The 21,899-nt window shown below is 39.7% G+C and overlaps 1 protein-coding gene across 1 annotated transcript; it reads left to right on the top strand.

Annotated features, from left to right (window-relative positions):
- The first annotated feature begins 2,176 nt into the window (after nucleotides 1-2,176).
- Nucleotides 2,177-15,023, top strand: LOC121504429 (zinc finger protein 135-like). Its single transcript, XM_041779175.1, has 3 exons — nucleotides 2,177-2,349; nucleotides 7,739-7,840; nucleotides 10,287-15,023. The coding sequence occupies exons 2-3, from the start codon at nucleotides 7,823-7,825 to the stop codon at nucleotides 11,565-11,567; spliced, it is 1,299 nt and encodes a 432-aa protein (XP_041635109.1). The 5' UTR covers nucleotides 2,177-2,349; nucleotides 7,739-7,822; the 3' UTR covers nucleotides 11,568-15,023.
- Nucleotides 15,024-21,899: the final 6,876 nt, after the last annotated feature.

Raw genomic sequence — 21,899 nt, 5'->3', positions numbered from 1 at the left:
GCAGTTAAATGATGTCATATAGTCCATGGGCCAGACCCCAACATTTCAGATATCAGTACCACTCAAGGTGGCAAAGGTTTGAAATCCTTTTTGAAAAGGTCCATGTCTGTAGTAAATATTTAGTCCTGATAGACTTTCCTGAGTGGTAGCTGAGTCATAGTTATCACCTGATGAAGTTCATCTCTTAATCTCCATTACCATAAGGAATGGCTATGCAAATGCTGCTTCTTGGACTTCAGAGGGAGATTCAACTGAATGTCAAACAGTAAATGAACTTTAAAAACCCCACAAGTCAGTAATAAATCACTGCCTTTGTCTTCTGAAGTTCAGGTAGAGCAGGGGTTCTCAACCTTGGGGCTGGGACCCCATTGGGGGTAGTGAGACACTGAGAGGGGGTCTCCAGATGCCTTAAAAAAAACTAAGAACATTTTTGAATTACACTGTTGCCACCTACACCATTTTTTCCCAATTCTAAACTGTTTTCATCACTTTTTCCCACCAATTTAACCGATTTTATCATATTTTTTCAACTTAAAACCCATTTTCTGTTCATTTTAAACCCTTTCCAACACTTTTTTCTGCCTGTTTTTGCCACTTTAAACCAAATCTCTCAAATCTCAGCGTATTATTGGCTCTGTTGACACATTATTGCCACTATTAACCCCTTTTACCACTTTATAAGCCACATTTCACAGTATGATATGCCCATTTTTTCCAGTTTCTGCCTCAGCTAACTCTTTGTTGCCAATTTTTATCCCATTTCACCAAATTTCCACCTATTTTTTGCCACTTTAACGCCATTTCAGCCACTTTTGAATCCATTTTACTACTTAATATGCCCATTTTGCCCATTTTGCCACTTTAAACCATCTTTTGTCTATTTTTTTAGCTAATTTTTCTAACCCCTTGCTGCTACTTTTACATGTAATTTCACCATTTTTCCCACCATTTTTTGCCATTATGAACCCGTTTTAGCTCATTTTAACTTATCATAATTCTGATTTTAACAAAATGATAGCTGTAAAGAGGGCTACTTACTAAAAAAAAGAATTAAGATGTGTTTCTTTGATAAGAGTAGTTATTATTCAGGTTAAATATAAAATACCACAGCTTAACTTTACAATAGACCAGGATTTTGCTGGCCCCCAGTTTGGCTGGGTCCCAGAAAGCTCTCCCCTCATCCTCCTCATGTCTGCACATGACTATTCTTGAATGTGAATAAGTGGCTAAAAAGTTGGCAAATACTGGCAAAAATAGGCAAGGACAGCAAAAGAGGGGAAAATAGTCTAAAAATAGCAAATGGCAGCTGAAGAAGTAGGCAAAAAGTCGCAAATTGATCATGTAGAAATTAGCAAAAAAGAATATGACAAAACGAGGCAAAAAAAGTCGTAAGAGGCAAAAAATCAATGCAAAAATGGGTCAATAGTAGTAAATTGTATAAAAAATGGGCAGATTGGTAGTTTATTTTTGTTGAAGTATCTGATTTGACATGTCTAATGTAAGGTAGGAACTATTTAACTGGTACTTGTTGTATAGGGGAAACTTTAGTGGATGCACATTCATCTCTCTTCCGGACTCATTCCCTCTCGGTTGTGTGCAGACAGCGAGGTATTTATTTCATCTTTATTTTGATGTTTCACACTTTATTCTCCAACTTGAAGAGGAGTGAGGAAGCTGGTTTAGCAGGAAGTTAGCTCAGTTGTTTTGCATTAGACAGTCTGTAAAGAAGCTCTAGACGCCGGTTCTCAATCAAGACTGTCTTTCTGTTCTGTTTGCAGGTGAGAGAGAAGTGCACAAGCGCCATACACATTTATATAACGTTTATCTATATTTGAGAAGTAAGTTTACGTGGTAGAACTGTTGTTTTTGTCATAAAACAAGGATGCAAACTAGCGCTAGCATCCGAAGCTAATGTTAGCATGCGTAGCTCGCTAGCTGTGTTTAGCATTTGTTCACTGACATGTCTGTTAAGGTTGTTAATATTTACAACGTTTGCAAGATGTCATGTGCATTACTGGTGAACAGAAACGTATTTTGTCAAGAATAAGCTGTACATTTCATGTCCTGTATTTGCACTGTGTTCAGTTTGGATATATTTAGTCAAGGTTTATTGTTATCTGAGTTACCTGTTACTGTAAACTCAGGCTTAGCAGGAAGTTAGCTCAGTTGTTTTGCATTAGACAGTCTGTAAAGAAGCTCTAGACGCCGGTTCTCAATCAAGACTGTCTTTCTGTTCTGTTTGCAGATACCAAGGCTGTAAATAAAGACCACCTTTTCTAATGGAACCACATTGCCATCATTCAGTGTAACACTGGGACTGAGTTTGAGCCCCTGATTTAGATTGTTAATGTAGGTTGAACACACATAAATGTTATTTTAACAGCCACAATAGCATGTCAACTGAGTTATTTATTCGCACATTTAATTTAGTAGTTCAATTTTGTTGAAGTATCTGATGTGACATGTCTAATGTAGGGTAGGAACTATTTAGCTGGTACTTGTTGTCCAGGGGGAAACTTTAGTTGATGCACTTTCATCTCTCTTCCGGACTCATTCCCTCTCGGTTGTGTGCAGACAGCGAGGTATTTATTTCATCTTTATTTTGATGTTTCACACTTTATTCTCCAACTTGTGTAATATGAATGCATGCTGCTTTGTAATGCAGTGTAGTGTATTTCAAACAGTTGGACGGTGGATTAGATGAAGATGATGTGCTGAAAGAATAAATCCATCAGTTCCAGAAGAACTTTGGTGTGGTATATTTCCTGGAGGGAGTGATAGTTCTGCTTGAAAATCTTCATGTTTCTCTGTGATTTGTTGGAGGCTCTTAAGTGGAACTGTTTACCTTCTTCTCTCTTGCTTCTCTCGCCGCTGATATAAAAACCCGGCCGCATGTTCAGAGTTTTCTGGATGAGCGGAGGAGAAAAAGACAGCTCTCTGCTGTGAGAGATGCATTCAGGGACAATGGGAGAAGCGAAACTCCAGAGAGAAATGCACCCTGGCGGCTCAAAACTTCCACATAATTTCTACTCGGATATTCGCGATATAGTCATTTTAACGACACGCTACATTCACAGAGCGAGGGCGAACAGGTAGAGCCAGAATCTATTTGAGGCGGTCCGCCACAAATAAATGAATGTATGGGAAACACTGGAGTAGCCTGTTTGAATCTGTTTTTAAAAAGGGATGATGTTCCCTCAGCCCTGATACGAAAACGGGCAGTTTTGGCTGTAAATAAAGGCCTGTCTTGTCTGTAAATATCAGCTCATGCAAAGATAAAAATTTTCTACTAGATCTACTTAAAAAAAATCCAGGCAACTTTTTGCATCATTTATTTATGTTGACGAAGCAAGATTGCTTTTTGTTTAAACTACGTAGTTATTTTTTACATGAAAAATAAAATCCAAGTAAAGTGAACTAGATTTTATTATGTAGATCAAACAAAACTAGTCTTTGTATATCTTACTTAATGTTTTTCAATGTGGAGAGTTGTATGCACACAGTGGAGACTACTGGGCTCATCACCCCGTTCACAGACACAGGCTGGGAAAATTGTATTAATTCTGTTCTTCTTTGACATGGCTTGACATCAGGGAAGAGGCAGTAGCACATTTCAAACTGTGTGGGGATATGCAGACCCCTCCTGCTATACCAGCTATCACTGGTTATCACTTTCTTTAGAACAGAAATACCAACGCCTACAGACAGCTAAGTCTGCAGCATTAACCCCCTCACTCATGGTGTCATACTTGGAAAAACATCTTCCCCTAAAAACATGAACCAATGAACAAAACATGCATAACTATAACTTTGCAATGACACATGAACATTATAGAACGGTAGATGAGTGAATTCTTTTGCACAAAACAATCCCAGAAGTCCCTGCTCCAGGTGAATGCTTCCTGGATCACCACAATATGATTATGAGTTTTACCTTTTTATTATATGAAAAGGAAATTAATAGTAATTAATTCAGAAAATAAGATGTTTTTGACACAGTATTTATATAATTCAGCAGTTTAATGAACTCTAATAAAACACTCAGTGGTGAAAAAAATCATCCAAAATGCAGAAGAAGACAACAACTAACTGTTGATAACATTTCGGCACCCTTATTGTTTCCTGTTCGATGGATGATAAAGGATTAAGCTTAACTTGTTCCACACGTGATGTTTCATCTCAAGATGAATGCCCCTCCACTTTGCCAGGGAGGGGGAGGGACACACCTTTTACCATGGCCATGTAACAGACACCTATGTTGGTTTTTTTCAGTGCAGCAGCACAACTTTTAGGTCACTGATTCTGCAGGTAAAGGTGTACCGACACCATCCTCCAGTGTTGAACACCAGTTCTCAATGTAACACGCTCTCTGATTGGCCAATAGTGCCCATGCCGTATGAATTGTAGCCTGCTATTGGCCAAACGTTATAGTAGGCAGCTGTGCTTGCCTGAGAAAATAAAAAGCTTTATGTTACGATTAGGGATGTTCCGATACCATTTTTTCCCTACTGATACGATACCGATACCAAGGTGTTGGGTATCGGCCGATACCGATACTGACCCGATACCAGTCTGAACTATCTGAAATGACTGTTCAGACTCACAAATTATTTTAGACCTGTATTTGACTCAGAACATGGCTCAACTATTAGAACTGTAAATGTACAGCATCTCTTTGACCCTAAAGTTGTTTTCCTGCTGATTATTGAGTTTTGTTGCTAAATATTAAAATAATAATACAGGAGGCTGCATCACAGGTTCTCTCTTTCTCTCTCTCTCTTTTAAATACAAAATTTAGTGCACTTTTCCAAATATAATATAAAACTTACAACTTGCAGATTAATAATTGTTAACAGATATGTACTAAATGTATACAGATGTATAAATCATCAAGTGCGTTGAACTCTCTCTCTCCTTTCTGTTATTTTGTGCAGCATCACATGATTACGGAACAGCCTGCTATTGGCTGTTTAGCATTCGAGCTAGCTGTAATAAATGATCGTAATTCAATTAAAATGGATAAAAGGTCGTTCAGTATCGGGTTTACTGGAGTGGATTGAATCATTAAAGTCCCCAAAATACACACGAGTTCCAGGCATGCTGAAAACGCTGCCGCACGGGATTCAAAGGCATCAATAACATGAATGGGAAAACACAACGGCTAGATTCAAGGGGAAAACAACAGGTAACGATTCCTTGTTCATAAGTTAATTAACTTTTTATACACTGTGTCACTTCTTTTCTTGTACCACAGCGCCAGTCTGAAAGGTGTTTTAACAATCACATTCTGAGAAAAACTGTCATGTAGCCTCCATTCTTTGCAGCGGCAGCCGGTCCCGTTGTTGTTCTTCTCTGCCGTTGCGCTAAAAACAAAAGCCATATGGTATCGGATTGGTGCATAAACTCGTGTACTCGCCGATACCTGCATTTTAAGCAGTATTGGACATATTTCCGATACTGATATCGGTATCGGAACAACCCTAGTTACGATAGTAAAAAAAATGTGCAAGTGTTTCAAGTGACAACAAACAGAATCTGATTAATAGTAAAATAATCTTTATAATTTGAGAAATCTGGCTCCTCCCTCAGTGCAGATCATTATTTTCAAAAACTAAAGCAGACAGGTGGCCTTGGCCCACCGCCTATTGGTGTTTTGAAATACCTGAAGGAAACACACTAAAGATAACAAGATTGTTTTTTGTTGTGTGGGTGAACTTAAAAAGACTGGCTCACATTACTTAAATTATGTTCAGAAAAAAAAATTCAAAATGTCTTGTATTTTGAACAAAGATTTTTGACTTCAATACTAGATATTCTTTGTGTAAAGATACAAACTTGATTTTTTATTGTTGATTTTACAGATTAAATTAAATTAAATTTACTTCTCCTCAAGTTCATTTTTTTCAGTGTGATGTCTGGGGCAGCCTACTGTTCCAGGGGACAACTTTGTCAAAGTGGAAGACATCATGAAAAAAGAGCAGGATCTCAACATTCACAAAAGCTGTGTTTCCATCAGGGGGTCCGGTTTGATTCAGTTCGGTTTGGTATGGTTTGGTACGCTAAACCCCAAAATAGTTAGCATGTCCACAGACACCCGTGCTCTCACTTGGGTGGGCGGGGCTGTAAAAGCATGAAAGTGAAGTCAAAGACAGCACGAGTCTGCCGGTCCAGCCGCAGAATCTAGAAAGAATGAGTGACAGAAATCAGGGGGGAATACACAGCTTTATGTCAACTGAAAGTGCTTTTTAAAAAATAACTACATCTTAATGATGTTAATCGCTGTCAGTAAAGATCCTCAGCTGATGGAATACGTGTACAAAGATGGTTTGAATTGTAATGATACATTTATATGTGAATATATCTAGTCTAGAACAGTTTATATGACAAAGTATGAAAGTTTAGAGCTGTACTGTGAGAATTCACCACATTAAAAATAAAGTAAAAGTTCAGCTAGTGTTAAAATCAAGCTAGATTAAGTCAGAAATCCGGGGTGCGCTGATCTTGTTTTAAGATAGCCTGCCATCTGAAGTTTTACGAGCCCGTTCAACAACCACAGAGCGATGATTTCACAGGTTATCTAACGTAAGAAGTAGATCAATAGCTAGTTACAGATGAGAATGAACTGTTCAAAGGCTTCGTATTCACTAAACTTCAGCATTAATTTAGTTTCTCATCCATCGCAGATGGATCAGGCTGATGTGAGCCTTTGGGCTCTACTTTGTGTTCTTAAAATCAGGTCCGGATAAACGTCAGGAAACTTGATTTGTGGCCAGATAACAATATCCATAGACTAGGAAACAGTTTGGATGTCTGTCGAGTCCAAATATTTCCCATTTAGGCAGATATTAGTCCGCTTTTCTCCCGTTTTCACCCACTTCTCACAGTGCAGACTTCTGTGTTTGAAGCCCCGAGGCGAGCAGCTGAGTGACGTGACGTCAGTGCAGCTCCTATTGTTGTGTGTAGCTCCACCTTTTTGGTACGGTTAGGTAAGATTGGCACCCCTACAGAAGGGTGCCGAAAAGTGGGACGGTACAGGTCAGCTTTTTGGGACCCTTATCAACTTTTGCTCTATGGAAACGCAAAAAAATGCGTACTGTACTGCATCGTACTGAGCTGTTACTAAAAATCGAGGCTTTGCGGTTGATCACTAAAACAGGGTATGAATAATTTTGACACTGATTTTTTTGTGTTGTTAAAAATATGTGCTACGGTTGTAATTCTAAAATCAAATGTGTATGGCTGAAGGCTTTCCAACATTTTCTATCCATGTTGTTTTGAGGGTGAAGAGTTACTGTTTACATGAGAAAAATCAAAAGTACTTCAAAGTGACAGGGGTACGAATGATTTCAGGCTTGACTGTATGTTATTTCCTGATGGCTGCTGTTTGTTTAATGGGCTGGTCCTAAGGACTGAAGTTTTAGGTCTGCTCCACATTCTTACAAGGAATAAGCTAAACCTAATTAGTAAATGTCTGATGTAAACACAAATCTAATCACGTTCATCCCTATTATTCACAGTTTACATCAACCAATCACAGCCTGTAAAAGCGTGAGTCACACCAGGTGTTATTTTTGAGCCCACCTCCTCTCTGAGATAAAAACTACTGTTCCTTTCTTTCTGAATGGAGCCGCCACTATGACGCCTTTCTAGAAGTTTGTAAGAATGAGGCAGCGGGCTTCTGCAGACCGTGGACACTTGAGGAGCTGCTGTCTGATAATGTATCTCTGTTTGTCCTCAGCTCAGTGCTGAGACCAGACGTTTGTGGAGAGGAACGCCGTCCATCACTGAATCTGACTTCAGGGCAGCTGTCTGAGGAAGAAAGATGACTCCCCCTCTCAAGGTAGGAATGAATTTACAGAGAAAGCGATAAAAGGAGCACCCTCCTAACAATAAACTCCTGACGGTGCACAACAAAACAAAACGTACAAGAAAAAGAGGTGTCAGCACTCAAAAATGTCTTTTTAGGTAGTTTTATCCAAGGTAAAACGTGGCACAACAGATGTGTTTCGACTCAGTCTTCTTCAGCATTGTGAAACACTACGTTGAAGAGCCCCTTAAGTACAGGACATATAACTTGTTATACCTGTTATACACTCCTGATCAAAATCTTCAGACCAATTGTAAAATTGCAAGAATTCGCATTCTGCACTGTTGGATCTTAAGAAGGTTCTAAGTAGAGCTTCAAAATGCAAGAAGAAGAAATGGGAGTGAGACAAAAAGATTATGAGTAAGCAATTTATTGAAAACAACAATTAAAGTGAAATAGGCTGTTCATCAGCTGATCAAAAGTTTAAGACCACAGCTAAAAGAAAACCCGAAATCACCCTCAAAACAGAAATAAAAGTTTGAATAAAGGACTTCATGATGAGTAGCTCCACAGTTCTTGTTGATCACTTCAAAAATTTGTTTAAGCATGCTTGATGCGAGTGTTTCCAGGAGGCTAGTGGGAATGTTGCTCCAAGTGGTGAAGATGGCTTCACAACGAGCAACCACTGTCTGGAACTGATGTCCATTTTTGTAAACTTCCCTTGCCATCCATCCCCAAATGTTCTCAGTTGGATTTAGATCAGGGGATGGTCCAAAAGAGTGAGGTTATTCTCCTGGAAGAAGTCCTTTGTCAGGTGGGCATTGTGAACTGCAGCGTTGTCCTGTTGAAAAACCCAGTCTTTACCACACAGACGAGAGCCCTCAGTCATGAGGGATGCCCACTGCAACATCTCCACATAGTCAGCCGCCGTTTGACGCCCCTGCACAACCTGAAGCTCCATTGTTCCACTGAAGGAAAAAGCAGCCCAGATCATGATGGCGCCCCCTCCACTGTGCCGCGTAGAAAACATCTCCAGTGGGATCTCCTTGTCATGCTAGTAACATTGAAGCCATCAGGACCATCAAGGTTACATTTTTTCTCATCAGAGAATGAAACTTTCTTCTTCCTTTCATTGTCCCATGTTTGGTGCTCCCTAGCAAAGTCCAAACGGGCAATTTAGTGATGTTGAGGGAGACGAGGCCTTTAAAGATTTTTTTAGTTTTTTAAAGCCCTTCCCTCACAGACGCCGTCTGATGGTTACTGGGCTGCAGTCAGCACCAGTAACGGCCTTAATTTGGGTCGAGGATCGTCCTGTGTCTTGACGGACAGACAATCGGATCCTCTGGCTCAGCGCTGGTGAAATTTTTTTGGGTCTACCACTTGACTTTTTTGTACCCATAACCCTCAGGATCGTAGAAGAAATTCAAAATGACTGTCTTACTGCGTCCAACCTCAGCAGCGATGGCGTGCTGATGAAGGCCTTGCTTATGCTCCTCAACAATCCGACCACGTTCAAAGACAGAAAGCTTTATAGCCTTTGCCATCAGGAGGTCATGACAGTGTGAATACCTGACAGAAAATCACAGTGCATCTACATTTTTTCACAGATTTTGGCTTTAAAAAGCTGTGGTCTTAAACTTTTGATCAGCTGATGAACAGCCTATTTCACTTTAATTGTTGTTTTCAATAAATTGCTTACTCAAATTTTATTTTTTGTCTCACTCCCATTTCTTCTTCTTGCATTTTGAAGCTCTACTTAGAACCTTCTTAAGATCCAACAGTGCAAAATGCGAATTGTTTCAATTTTTCAACTGGTCTGAAGATTTTGATCAGGAGTGTATAACAGGTTATACTTCCTGTACTTAAAGTGCTCTTCCACGTAGTGTTTCACAACGACTGACGGAGACTGAGTCGAAACGCGTCCCTTGTGCCACATTGTGCCTTGAATAAAATTACCTAAAAGTGCTTTGAGTGCTGGCATCTCTTGTTCTTGTAGTAATGAATTTACACTCAACACATTTAAAGTTTGACTTTTTCCTTTCTGACAATGTGATGGAGTTGAGCAGCTGATTTTCTGCCTCCAGTGAGAAAGGTTTGGATGTCCTGGAAGGTTAGACATAGTTATTTGGTGTAGTTTCCTCTAACTGTAACTGAGCTCCTGTCTTGTAGTAGTCTAGTAGTCCAGTCTTCTACAGTTGTTTTAATTCCAAAAAACAAACATTTTCATGTTACTATGCCAACTGAAAATGAAATCTGTGAATGTTTTGGTCATGAGGGAAAAAAAAAAAACATGAATCAGATTTTTAGTCAATCACTGACTCCTACCAGGAGGCCATTTTTGTTGCAGTGGTATTGAAAAGTGTATCAGTTTGACATTGAAAACACTGCTATTGTGACAACTCTCCTCTGCAGTAATGCAAAGCTGTCAGCTGAAGATCTCCACCATGACTGTTTTCTTTTCTGCTTCTTGTTGTTCTAGAAACGGAGGGGCACGCCTCGTAGTCATGACTGTCAGCAGTGTGGTAAAGAGTTCTCTTGTTCATCAAATTTAAAGAAGCATATGCGAGTTCACACTGGAGAGAAACCATACAGCTGTGATCAGTGTGGTATGGCCTTCTCTCAAGCAAGTCATCTAAGGATGCATCAGCGTATCCACACTGGAGAGAAACCATACAGCTGTGAGATCTGTGGGAAAGCTTTCAGAAGTTCAACTGCATTGAAGAATCATATACGCACTCTCACCGAAGTAAAACCATACAAATGTGAGGACTGTGGTAAAAGTTTCAGTCAGGTGGGTAGCTTCAAGACTCACAGAAACATCCACACCAGAGAATTACTCTACCCTTGTCAGGATTGTGGTAAAGTCTATACTAGTCAAAGTGCTTTAAACTATCATGAGCGTATTCACACTGAAGAGAAACCATACAGCTGTGAGCAATGTGGTATGGCCTTCTCTCAAGCAAGTATTCTAAGGATCCATCAACGCCGCCACACTGGAGAAAAGCCGTTCAGTTGTGATCAGTGTGGGAAAGCTTTCTCAAACTTAGCAAACCTCAGCGTACACCGCCGCATTCATACTGGAGAGAAACCGTACAGCTGTGAGCAATGTGGGAAAACCTTCAGGCAACAAAGCAACTTAACAGTCCACCAGCAGATCCACACTGGAGAGAAACCCTTCAGCTGTGAGCAATGTGGGAAAACCTTCAGGCAAAAAAGCAACTTAACAGTCCACCAGCAGATCCACACTGGAGAGAAACCCTTCAGCTGTGACCAATGTGGGAAAATCTTCAGAAATAAAAACAACTTAACAGTCCACCAGCAGAGCCATACTGGAGAGAAACCCTTCAGCTGTGACCAATGTGGGAAAACCTTCAGAAATAAAAACAACTTAACAGTCCACCAGCAGATCCACACTGGAGAGAAACCGCACAAATGTAGACACTGTGAGAAAGCCTTCAAAAGTCAATGGGAATGCATCACACATGAACGCGTCCACACCGGTCTGAAACCATACGTCTGTGGGGAGTGTGGGAAGAGTTTTGGTAGGTTATTTTCACTTCGCCAACATAAACTCATCCATTTTGGAGTCAGAGAGTACCAGTGTGAGCACTGTGACAAAAAGTTTGTTTCAGCTCATAGTTTTGAGGAGCATCTGCGTATCCACACCGGACACAGGCCGTACTGGTGTGTTGGTTGTGAGAAAAGCTTCACAAAGAGCTCTGAGGTGAAAACACACAAATGTGTCAAAAAAGAGAGCTAGGGGGCGCTCGTGAGCAGCGACATGTAAAGACGTGGGTTTACGAGCTCTGCATGGATTAAAATTTAAATATTGTTTTTCGCTCTCACTCAGTCTAAAAGTCAAAAAAGGACATACTACAACGTGTTTGTAGTCGTATAATTCAAAAATAGATGTCTCCTGAACCGTCCGGTGAGTTAAATTGCCTTGAAATGCCAAAACATTCGAAGGCCAAAGCAGGCCCAGAGGCCTTGGACTCTCCCGACCCTGAATCCCCGAAAACCCCGAGAGCTTGTCGGACGTGGACGCGATAATGATGGCGCTGCAGAGAATGGAACAAAGTGTGGTAGCTAAGATTGATACGTCCATCGCCGCATTATCAGGTGAACTACACAAGAAAATAAACCATCTCTCAAGGGACATGAGAACGGAAATTGCCGGAGTTCAAAAAAGGATAAAAGCATAAACTACACGGATCGTTAGCCTGGAGGAAGGAGCTAGCAGCTATGCTAACAGGGTCGTGGAGTTGGAAAATAAAGTTACGTCTCTCACATCGGAAGTCACGGCTAAAACCGACGACCTGGAATGTTGCTAAAGGAGGAAGGCTTTTGAGACACGCGACCGGAGGCGGCTGTGGTTAATATGCTGAAAGATACCTTGGACCTGACCTACACACCCACGCTGGACAGAGTGCACCGGAGCCTGCAGCCTAGACCAAATGGTGTAAATCCCCAGAGAGCTTTAAGCATCAAATTTCACTATTTTCAAGAAAAAGCTGATGCTCTTCGCAAGGCTGTGGGCGCAGGGCCCATGCTCCACAACGGGGCGTGCTTCTACATCTACCCCGACTACTCGGCAGCAGTCAGGAAGAAGAGGGCGGCTTTTACGGAGGTCCGGGGAATACTCCGCCAGTGCCCAGGAGTGAAGTGTGGTGTTTTGTTCCCTGCTATGGTTAAGATTACCACGGCAACAGGTGAGCAGAAAACCTTTGATGATCCAAACAAGGCAAAGCAATACATCGAAGCTAATCTTCAGCCTCAGGAGACAGAGGGAGAGCGAGAGTTAAATTGATTGGTTAATGGGGAGACTTGGACAATGCTACATGTTGATAGAGACTCAGTGAACTGTTTGTAAATATACTGGAACACCTCACCCCCAGTGCACCTTCTCCGCTTCCTTGACATTGTCCTATCAAAATCCTTAAAGGATGTTTTTAACTGCATAGGAATGGACCTATTACAAATTGTAAATAGTTCTCTACAGTCTGGCCTTTTCCCAACTGCTCTGAAGACAGCAGTCATCAAACCTCACTTAAAAAAAGTCAAACCTGGATCCCTCTATATTACAAAATTATAGACCCATCTCAAATCTACCATTTTTAGGCAAGATCATTGAAAAGGTTGTTTATCAACAACTAGAGACCTTTCTTATACACAACAACCTCTGCGATGTCTCTCGGTCTGGATTTCGACTGCATCATAGCACAGAGACTGCCCTTACGAAGGTACTCAATGATATCCACCAAAACTGTGATGCTTCACAAATTACAATCTTGGTTCTATTGGACCTAACAGCAGCATTTGATACAGTAGACCATAAGATACTGCTGAACAGACTTGAAAAGTGGGTAGGACTGTCTGGCACAGCACTGTCATAGGTTGAATCCTATCTCCAGGGCAGAGAATATTTTGTTTCTATCGGCAACCACACTTCTGAACCAGATAAAATCTTGTGTGGGGTTCCCCAAGGGTCCATTCTCGGACCTCTTCTTTTTAATATTTACATGCTTCCCCTGGCCCAGATCATACAATTTTATAACATATCTCATCACTCATATGCAGATGACACACAACTTTATATTACAGTATCACCACAAGATCTCAGCCGCATCGATACCCTGGTCAACTGCATTGAGCATATCAGAAAGTGGATGTGTCAAACGGGGAGGGCAGCAGCGGAGGCTTCTCAGAGGCTCACACAGAGCATGCATTATGATGTAAGGACCAAAGACTTCATTGTGCTGAATTAGACAAAAGACATGCTGTCTCACCTACACCTGATTTATATAAGGAAAAGCTACTGCTTCAGTCTGAATACAACAACCTTTCAACCTGGCAGACAGAAAAGGCTTTAGAGAAATCTAAACAAGTTCATTCTGAGCACAGTGATAGAGCAGGCAGGTTGCTTTCACTTCAGCTCAAACAACATTCAGAGGAACGCACTATACCAGGAATGAATTTAGATCCTAACACAAGCTCTCATAATCCCCAGACCATGAATGATCAGTTTAAACATTTCTATTCTAATCTCTACCAATCTGAGTCAGAAAATGAGCTGACTGAAATATATGCATTCCTTGATACATTGGATATCCCAAAAATAAGCCCTGAAGCCCAGGCCTCCCTGGAAACCTCCATAACGGCTGAGGAAATATTGTCTGCTATTAAAGCAACTCAGAGTGGGAAAGCACCGGGACCGGATGGGTTTCCCATTGAATTTTATAAGGAGTTTGCACCAAAACTTGCACCTGTTCTTAAGTCTGTATATGAGGAATCTCTTTCCTGTGTGAAATTGCCACAGACCCTATCTCAGGTGATAATATGTGTACTGCTGAAGAAGGGTAAAGATCCCCTAGAATGTAGTTGGTATAGACCAATTAGTTTACTTGGGTGCGACTACAAAATATGAACTAAAGTTCTTGCACGTGGTTTAGAGACAGTAGTGCCTTCAATGATTGATGAGGACCAAACAGACTTTATCCCTGGACGTCACTCCTTTTTCAGTATGCGGAGGTTACTTAATGTGCTATTATCTTCCCACTCAACCCTACAGCCAGAAGTCATCCTATCTCTAGATGCCCAGAAGGCGTTTGATAGGGTTGAGTGGGATTATCTTTTGGCAGTGTTGGAGAAGTTTGGGATGGGGCCAGTTTTCTGCAAGTGGATCAAAATGTTATACTCTAAGTCCTTTTTTCTTCAACTAGATGCTCTTGTTTCTTTATTTATATGGAATAAATCCACAGCAAGAGTGAAAAAAAATCTCATTTAGAGAGAGCTAAATCAGAGGGAAGTCTGGGCTTACCCAGTTTTTGACACTACTATTGGGCTGCTAACATTGCCAAACTCAATTATTGGACCACAGTGTTGGCTGGCAAAGAAGGAGCCCTTTGGGTAGACATGGAGTTAAAGTCAACTCTCCCAGTCTCTCCAGTTTCATTTCTGACAGCACCACTGAGTACTAAAAACACTAACCAGAATTTGAATGTTCATTTGGTTGTCAGAAACTCTGTTCAAATATGGGACCAGTTCAGGAGACATTTTGGCCTTAAAGGTATAAATAGACTTTGCCCTATTATGTTTAACCATCTAGATGTTTAATATCCAACGTACATACTCATTTATTCAATCATTGTATGTATCTGTGTGTTTTGGTGGACTACATTTTACTCTCATTTTGAGTGTATAACCTGTTATTTGCCTCCTGAAGGGTGAGGGTGGGGGGTGGGGGCGGGGAATCTATGTGTCATGATCTTCATTTCATCAACATGTTTTGTATTTGTTAAAAACAACAATAAATAAAGTTTTTAAAAAAAGAAACAGAATGAACCTGAGTAAAGGTAACAAAGTCAGGCTTAGTGATGTGGATAAACTCTGGAAGATTGGCTTACATGACCTCAATTATTCTAGTTTAGGAGAAAAATCACAGTGTCTTGTATTTTTAACAAGAAACTGACTACAAAATGATTTATGTCAAGATAGAAACTTGGATTTTTATTGTTGAAATCACAGATTAAATGAAGTTACATTTACTTTTGCCCAGATTGATTTTTCTCAGTGTAAAAAGATGAATTTGGTTAATCTACATTAAAAAATCAGATTTCTAAGTAGAGCTGGCTGGAGGTTTTTATCAGACACTGAAAAATAGCCAGTCAGATGAATCTTTACATAAACCACTCATTTATTTTAGTTGAAGAACCAAAAATCTCTGTAACTTTCTCTCACTCTGTTAGTAGGTTGAACAAAGCTAGCCTTTGCTTAGTTTGGTATTTCTTCTTGAAATAAATGTAGTTTGAAGTAAAGCCGGCTTTAAAACAAACTCAGTTTTATGGTGTTGATTGATCAGAGCACAGATTTGTAGCCATTAGTTTGTGTATTTTTCCACACTTCATTTCTAGAAGCCTCTTCCAGCAGGCCGGTATAAATCCACCTGACTGCTGTTTGACTCTGCTTTTATTCCTCCATAGCAGAGATGATGAGTGAGGAAGAGCTCTCTTTAACAACACTAATCTCTCACAAACAGGATCAGAGGAATCTCAGCAGTCATCTCTCCACACATTTCATCAAATCTACATTTACACTCTGCCCCAGGGCATCATGGGAAAATTCCACCCACATTTGAAATCCCCCCTCAATCAACAGTTCAGCTGTTCATTCACAAAGCTCTTTATCCCTAATACTGAAATACCCACAATGCACCACAGGGAGTGCTGATGGCTGATGGGTAGTGTAGTATTTGTGTTTTGAAATAAAGAATGGAAGCCAGTAAAATGAAGTTTAGTTGTGTGGATGAACTCAGAAACATCCGCTGACATTACATCAATGATTCTGTTCAGGTCAACTTTTCACAACGTCTGAACAAAATAAACAGACTTCAAAATGAGGCGTATTTATGAAGCTTATTTGATTGTTTTTATTGTTATCACAGATTGAAATCAGCTACATTTGCTGTGGCTCAGATTCAGTTTTCTCAGTGCTGTGTGGTAAAAATGTGAAGAACGCTGGAATTATACCAGAGAAGGTGATATCAGACCAGAGAAAGGCAGTTATGGTTACTAAGAAACTTGATTCTCTAACCAGATTTGACAGGATACTGAGTTCCTGAAGCCATCATTTCTACTTTTAAACTCAAATAGTAAAGCTTTATTTATCCAAATAAATACAACATTTAAGATGTTATTCACTGCACTGAACATGAGCACTTTTTTAGTACATTTCTATTATAAATTTAGTCTTTTATACAAAAATAAATGATGCACATCACAGATTTTAGCAGCATCCAGTACAGCCAGTTATAATCTGATTTATTATCTGATTCCTTTCAAAGAACCTGACATATAGATGTATTCAATGGCAAATGTTACCATTTTTCATGTTTGCATAGCAGGTTTTATCATGTTTTCTTCATTTTTTCAATTTTCTTCATTTTTAACCCTCGTAGCATCTTGGGGACCAAAAGTGACATTTTGGCTGTTTTTTTTGTTCGGCTCTCAGTATATATATATATATACCTGTCAGTTTAAAGGCTAACTGTATGAAATTTTGCCACTATTTATTTATTTTTTTTTCATTTCTATTTCCTAATTCCAAAATCCTGTCTACTAGAAGTGTATAGAATAGGAGATTTGCATCACACCGACACTCTTCCACCTCGTGACCAAATTTGCCACATTGACTCCCATTATAACCACATATTTTTCATATACAATAATCCTGACATATTATAGTGCTTTTTCCATTAATTCCTAATAAATCTAAGCCTCTCCCTCCAACATATAGGGAAAAGGTGTTTTAGGTGTAATGGCCCCCTTTAACTACCAGAGGCCATCACATAAAGTTTCAGGGAAACTTCAGTGAAGGCCTGGATTTCTTACCTTGCAAAATGCATAGCAGTAAAACATCTGAAGACCATAAAATGGTCTTGGTATATTAGCACTGATATAAAATAGTGGTGTGAATATGAAAAAAAAAACATGAACAGAGCCCATTTGACCTGGGATTTTTCAGTTGTCACACACAAACACGACTCTGACTGACTCTCAGATGAATCCTCACCAAGGCCTGACATTAACACCCACCAACTAGCCAAATGTGGGTGGATTTCAGCAGTGGCGGTTAGCAGCGTGACTCTAACTAGCCACGATGGGGGGTTGAATTTATCAGTGTCACAACTTATGCCTCACTCTGAAAGTGCTTGTCTGTTAGCCATGATTATTTAGGCTTGTTACAGAGAGGCGTTATTAGCACATACGAGCCTCAAATTTCCCCCAAAATAACTGAAAACTGTCTGGTCTCTTCATCCATTCGTGCATTTTTACGCAGCACCAAGGGCTTTGACACACATAAACACGACACTCACACACATATACGGACACACACTGATGTGTTGGTACTTTACACTGAAGATTTCTTTCTGTTTAAGGAAAAGTTACAGAATGTTGGAGGATAAACTCAGACCTGAACTGTCTTCTGTTTAAAGTGCCTCTGGAGGATCAGCGCGTCAGCGCTGTGTGTTTGCGTGTGTGTGTGTGTGTGCGCTCCAGCTGTGTCTCTCTCGCTCTTGTGAACCAAGGTGTGCAGTGAGCCTGAATATTATTTGAGTAATACTCCATCTATATTCTTTGTTGAGGGCGTTCTAAATGATAAAACCTGCGTAAATGCGCGCATAATTTAAACGTCATTAATACCTTTGATACGTTTGTATAATGATTTGCCATATATCAATCATTCACCCATATAAAAGATGAGAGAAATTCTGAAACACACCCACACACACACACACACACACAAACGGTGTATGTTTACATATCTGCAAAAACATGCCATTCCACACATCCAATGAGGTTTCCTTTTGATCCAGAAAAAAACTGAACTTCAAACACAACTTGGCAGGTCATTTCTCTAGAGGAAAACCATCTGAACTTGGAGCAGGCAGTTGCTGCATGTGTGCAGCTGTCTGAGGGGAGTGAGGCGCATGTTTCTGAGGAGGATATGAGCAGTGAACTCACCTTGGAGCCAGAAAGATTCAGGGGAGGAGTACCTTCCAGACAGAGAGGAACCCTGCAACTTGACAGGGGAAAATGAAGAGGAGGAGGAAGAGGCAGTGGAGAATGACACCTCTCAATGGAGGTCACGAAATGGTGAAATCCTTCGGTCTTCCTCACATGAAGTGACCCTGCCATTTTGACCTGTCCAAGACTGAGCTTATTATCATTCTAGCCAGTCCCACTGTGGAACCACAGATCAGTATCCAACTTGGATCAAATAATCTCATGCCCACTAAGTCTGCCTGAAATCTGGGTGTCATGATTGATGACCAGCTAACCTTCAAGGTTCATGTGGCCTCGATTGCTCAGTCCTGCTGATTTTCCCTCTATAACATCAAGAGGATCAGACCCTACCTGACAACACAGCTCCTGGTACCAGCTCTTGTAATATTGGGCATTGACTACTGCAACTCATTACTGGCAGGTCTCCCTGCATGCACAGTTAAACCTCTGCAGATGATCCAGAACCCTGCAGCATGTCTGGTCTTCAACCAACCCAAGAGAGCTTGTCATTCCTCTTTTAATCTCTCTACACTGGCTTCCAGTTGCAGCTCGCATTAAATTCAAAACTCTAATCATTGTTTACAAAGCAGTAACCAAAACTGCTCCTGTTGATCTGGAGTCCCTCATCCAGGTCTACACTACTTCTCGCCCACTACACTCAGCCAGCGAAAGGCGCCTGGTACTTCCAGCACATCAGGCTCCTAAGTCACTAAGTCCAATCTTCTCCTCTGTTGTCCCTAAGTGGTGGCATGAATTACCCAACTCCATTCAATCTGCAGAGTTCCTCTCTACTTTCAAGAGAAAGCTAAAGAGCTCTTTAGGGAACACTATGCACTAAACTAGACTATTCTCCTCTGTTGTCTCAGTGGTAGAATGAGTCTTATCTAGACTATTCTCCTCTGTTGTCTCCAGTGGTAGAATGAGTCTTATCTAGACTATTCTCCTCTGTTGTCTCCAGTGGTAGAATGAGTCTTATCTAGACTATTCTCCTCTGTTGTCTCCAGTGGTAGAATGAGTATCCCAGCTACAGCTGGCTCGCACTGTCCTGCTCTAATCCTGGGATTTTTATGCCCAGCTCTTTGTGAGTGACACAGCACTCGGTACTTTGGTCATTAGTTGTTGTGAAGACAATTCAATGGAGGGCGATGATGAGAGATTTGTGTGTTTTTCACATTGAAAAAATCATAATGACAGAAAGACCATAAAACATAAAAAATATTGAACAATTACAATAAACTTTATATCTATGGATAGGTCTGAAGTTGTTGAAGAGATCTGATGCAGTGAAAGTTTAAAAAAATATTCATGTATTACATTTTTATAGCACTTTAATGAGACGGACTGTTTGTGTACACGAGGTGAACAGGTGTAATTGTTTTTTAAAACTCTCATTGTGCCAAAAATAATAATGCATTAAAATCAATATTCTTATCAATTATTGACATGGTCAAGGCTGTAAAATATTCATCAAAAATGTTTCACTTTGCACCCATTTTTTGGAAATGTTGCACATTTTGTGTTTTTCCCGTTGAAAAAATTAGGGGTTCTAATGAAAAAAGACCATAAAAACATAAACAATATTTAAAAATATAATAAACTTTATATCTGTGGATATGTCTGAAGTTGTTGAAGAGATCTGATGCAGTGAAAGTAAAAAAAAAATATATTTTTTTTTATAGCACTTTAATGAGACGGACCGTTTGTGTGCTAGAGGTTAACAAGTGTATGTCAATTTTAAGGTATGTACCGAGGGTTAAGTGGAGCAACATTGGACAGAAATGATGCTTCCTCTGCTGGTCAGTGCTCTCTTTCTCTCAGTGCCATAGTGCCAGCACTCTGTCCAGTTTTGCCGTGATCTTTATATGGAAAGTTTGGAAACCCCTGCCTGAGTGATGCTCACTACTGATACAAAAATGTTTTATTACACAGCGTTGTACAGTTCTTGACTGTGCTTGGTTGATTATGCTTACAAACAGTTTAATATTCTCCACTTTGTGTGAGGGTGCTTAGCCTTTTCTGGGTTTCTTTCCACAATAAAAACCTGCTCAAAAACAGCACTATCACCTTATTCTTCATATGCCTTGTAGAAATTGGTATTGCTTGGAAGCACTGAAATAAAGAACGCAACACAGAAATGACATTTCTTTTCTTTATTTACCTGCAGTGTAACTCTGGCAAACAGTCAGAGCAGACACAAGGTGTTGGTTTAGTTTTCAACACAACACCGCCACCTAGTGGACTTGTTCTTCCTCTACCTCAGTGGTTCTCCACCTTTTCAGCCCATGACCCCCAAAATAAAGGTGCCAGAGACCGGGGACCCCCACTGTCCCTGAAGGTGGTTGAACACTTACATTTACTTACACCTACTTACTTACAGTTACTCTGATGACCCCCCCCCCAAGCAGAGGACAAATAACTTTATTCTATTCAAATAAATATGCAATTTTACTTTGTTAAATCCTAGAACTATTTTTACTCTATTTTCAAATAATGAATTTGACTATTTATATCTTAAAAACGCTAAACCCACCACCACCACCCCCTCAGTGGAGGACAAATAACTTTATTCCCAGGAAAATACAAGAGCAGTTTGACTTTGTTAAATACTAGAACTACTTTCATTCTATTTTTAAATAACTAAATTTGACTTTTTATATCTTTTATTTGCTGAACCCACCACCACCACCCCTCAGTGGAGAACAAATAACTTTTTTCCCAGGAAAATAAAAGAGCAGATTGACTTTGTTAAATACTAGAACTAATTTTATTCTATTTTTAAATAATTAAAGTTGACTTTTTATATCTTTTATATGCTAAACCCACCACCACCACCCCTCAGTGGAGGACAAATAACTTTATTCCCAGGAAAATAAAAGAGCAGATTAACTTTGTTAAATACTAGAACTACTTTTATTCTATTTTTAAATAACTAAATTTGACTTTTTATATCTTTTATTTGCTGAACCCACCACCACCCCCCCTCAGCGGAGGACAAATAACTTTATTCCCAGGAAAATACAAGAGCAGTTTGACTTTGTTAAATACTAGAACTACTTTCATTCTATTTTTAAATAACTAAATTTGACTTTTTATATCTTTTATTTGCTGAACCCACCACCACCACCCCTCAGTGGAGGACAAATAACTTTATTCCCAGGAAAATACAAGAGCAGTTTGACTTTGTTAAATACTAGAACTACTTTCATTCTATTTTTAAATAACTAAATTTGACTTTTTATATCTTTTATTTGCTGAACCCACCACCACCCCCCCTCAGCGGAGGACAAATAACTTTATTCTATGCAAAATAAATACAATACTTTACTTTTCTTAAATTTTAGAAATATTTTTTATTATAATTGAAAATTAATTAACTAGACAATTAATATTCAGAATATTCTAAACCCGCCACCACCAGCCCTCAACGGAGGACAAATAACTTTAGTTTTAATAACTGTTTTTTCTTTATGACTTTATTGTAAGAATTTAAACCCACTATCCCAATTTGATGACATAAAAATAAACTTTAC

This window comes from Cheilinus undulatus, linkage group 22 (assembly GCF_018320785.1).
Source record: "Cheilinus undulatus linkage group 22, ASM1832078v1, whole genome shotgun sequence".
NCBI classification, from domain to species: Eukaryota; Metazoa; Chordata; class Actinopteri; order Labriformes; family Labridae; genus Cheilinus; species Cheilinus undulatus.
Note: the sequence above shows the minus strand (reverse complement) of the source record. Positions and strands in the feature narration are given on the sequence as shown.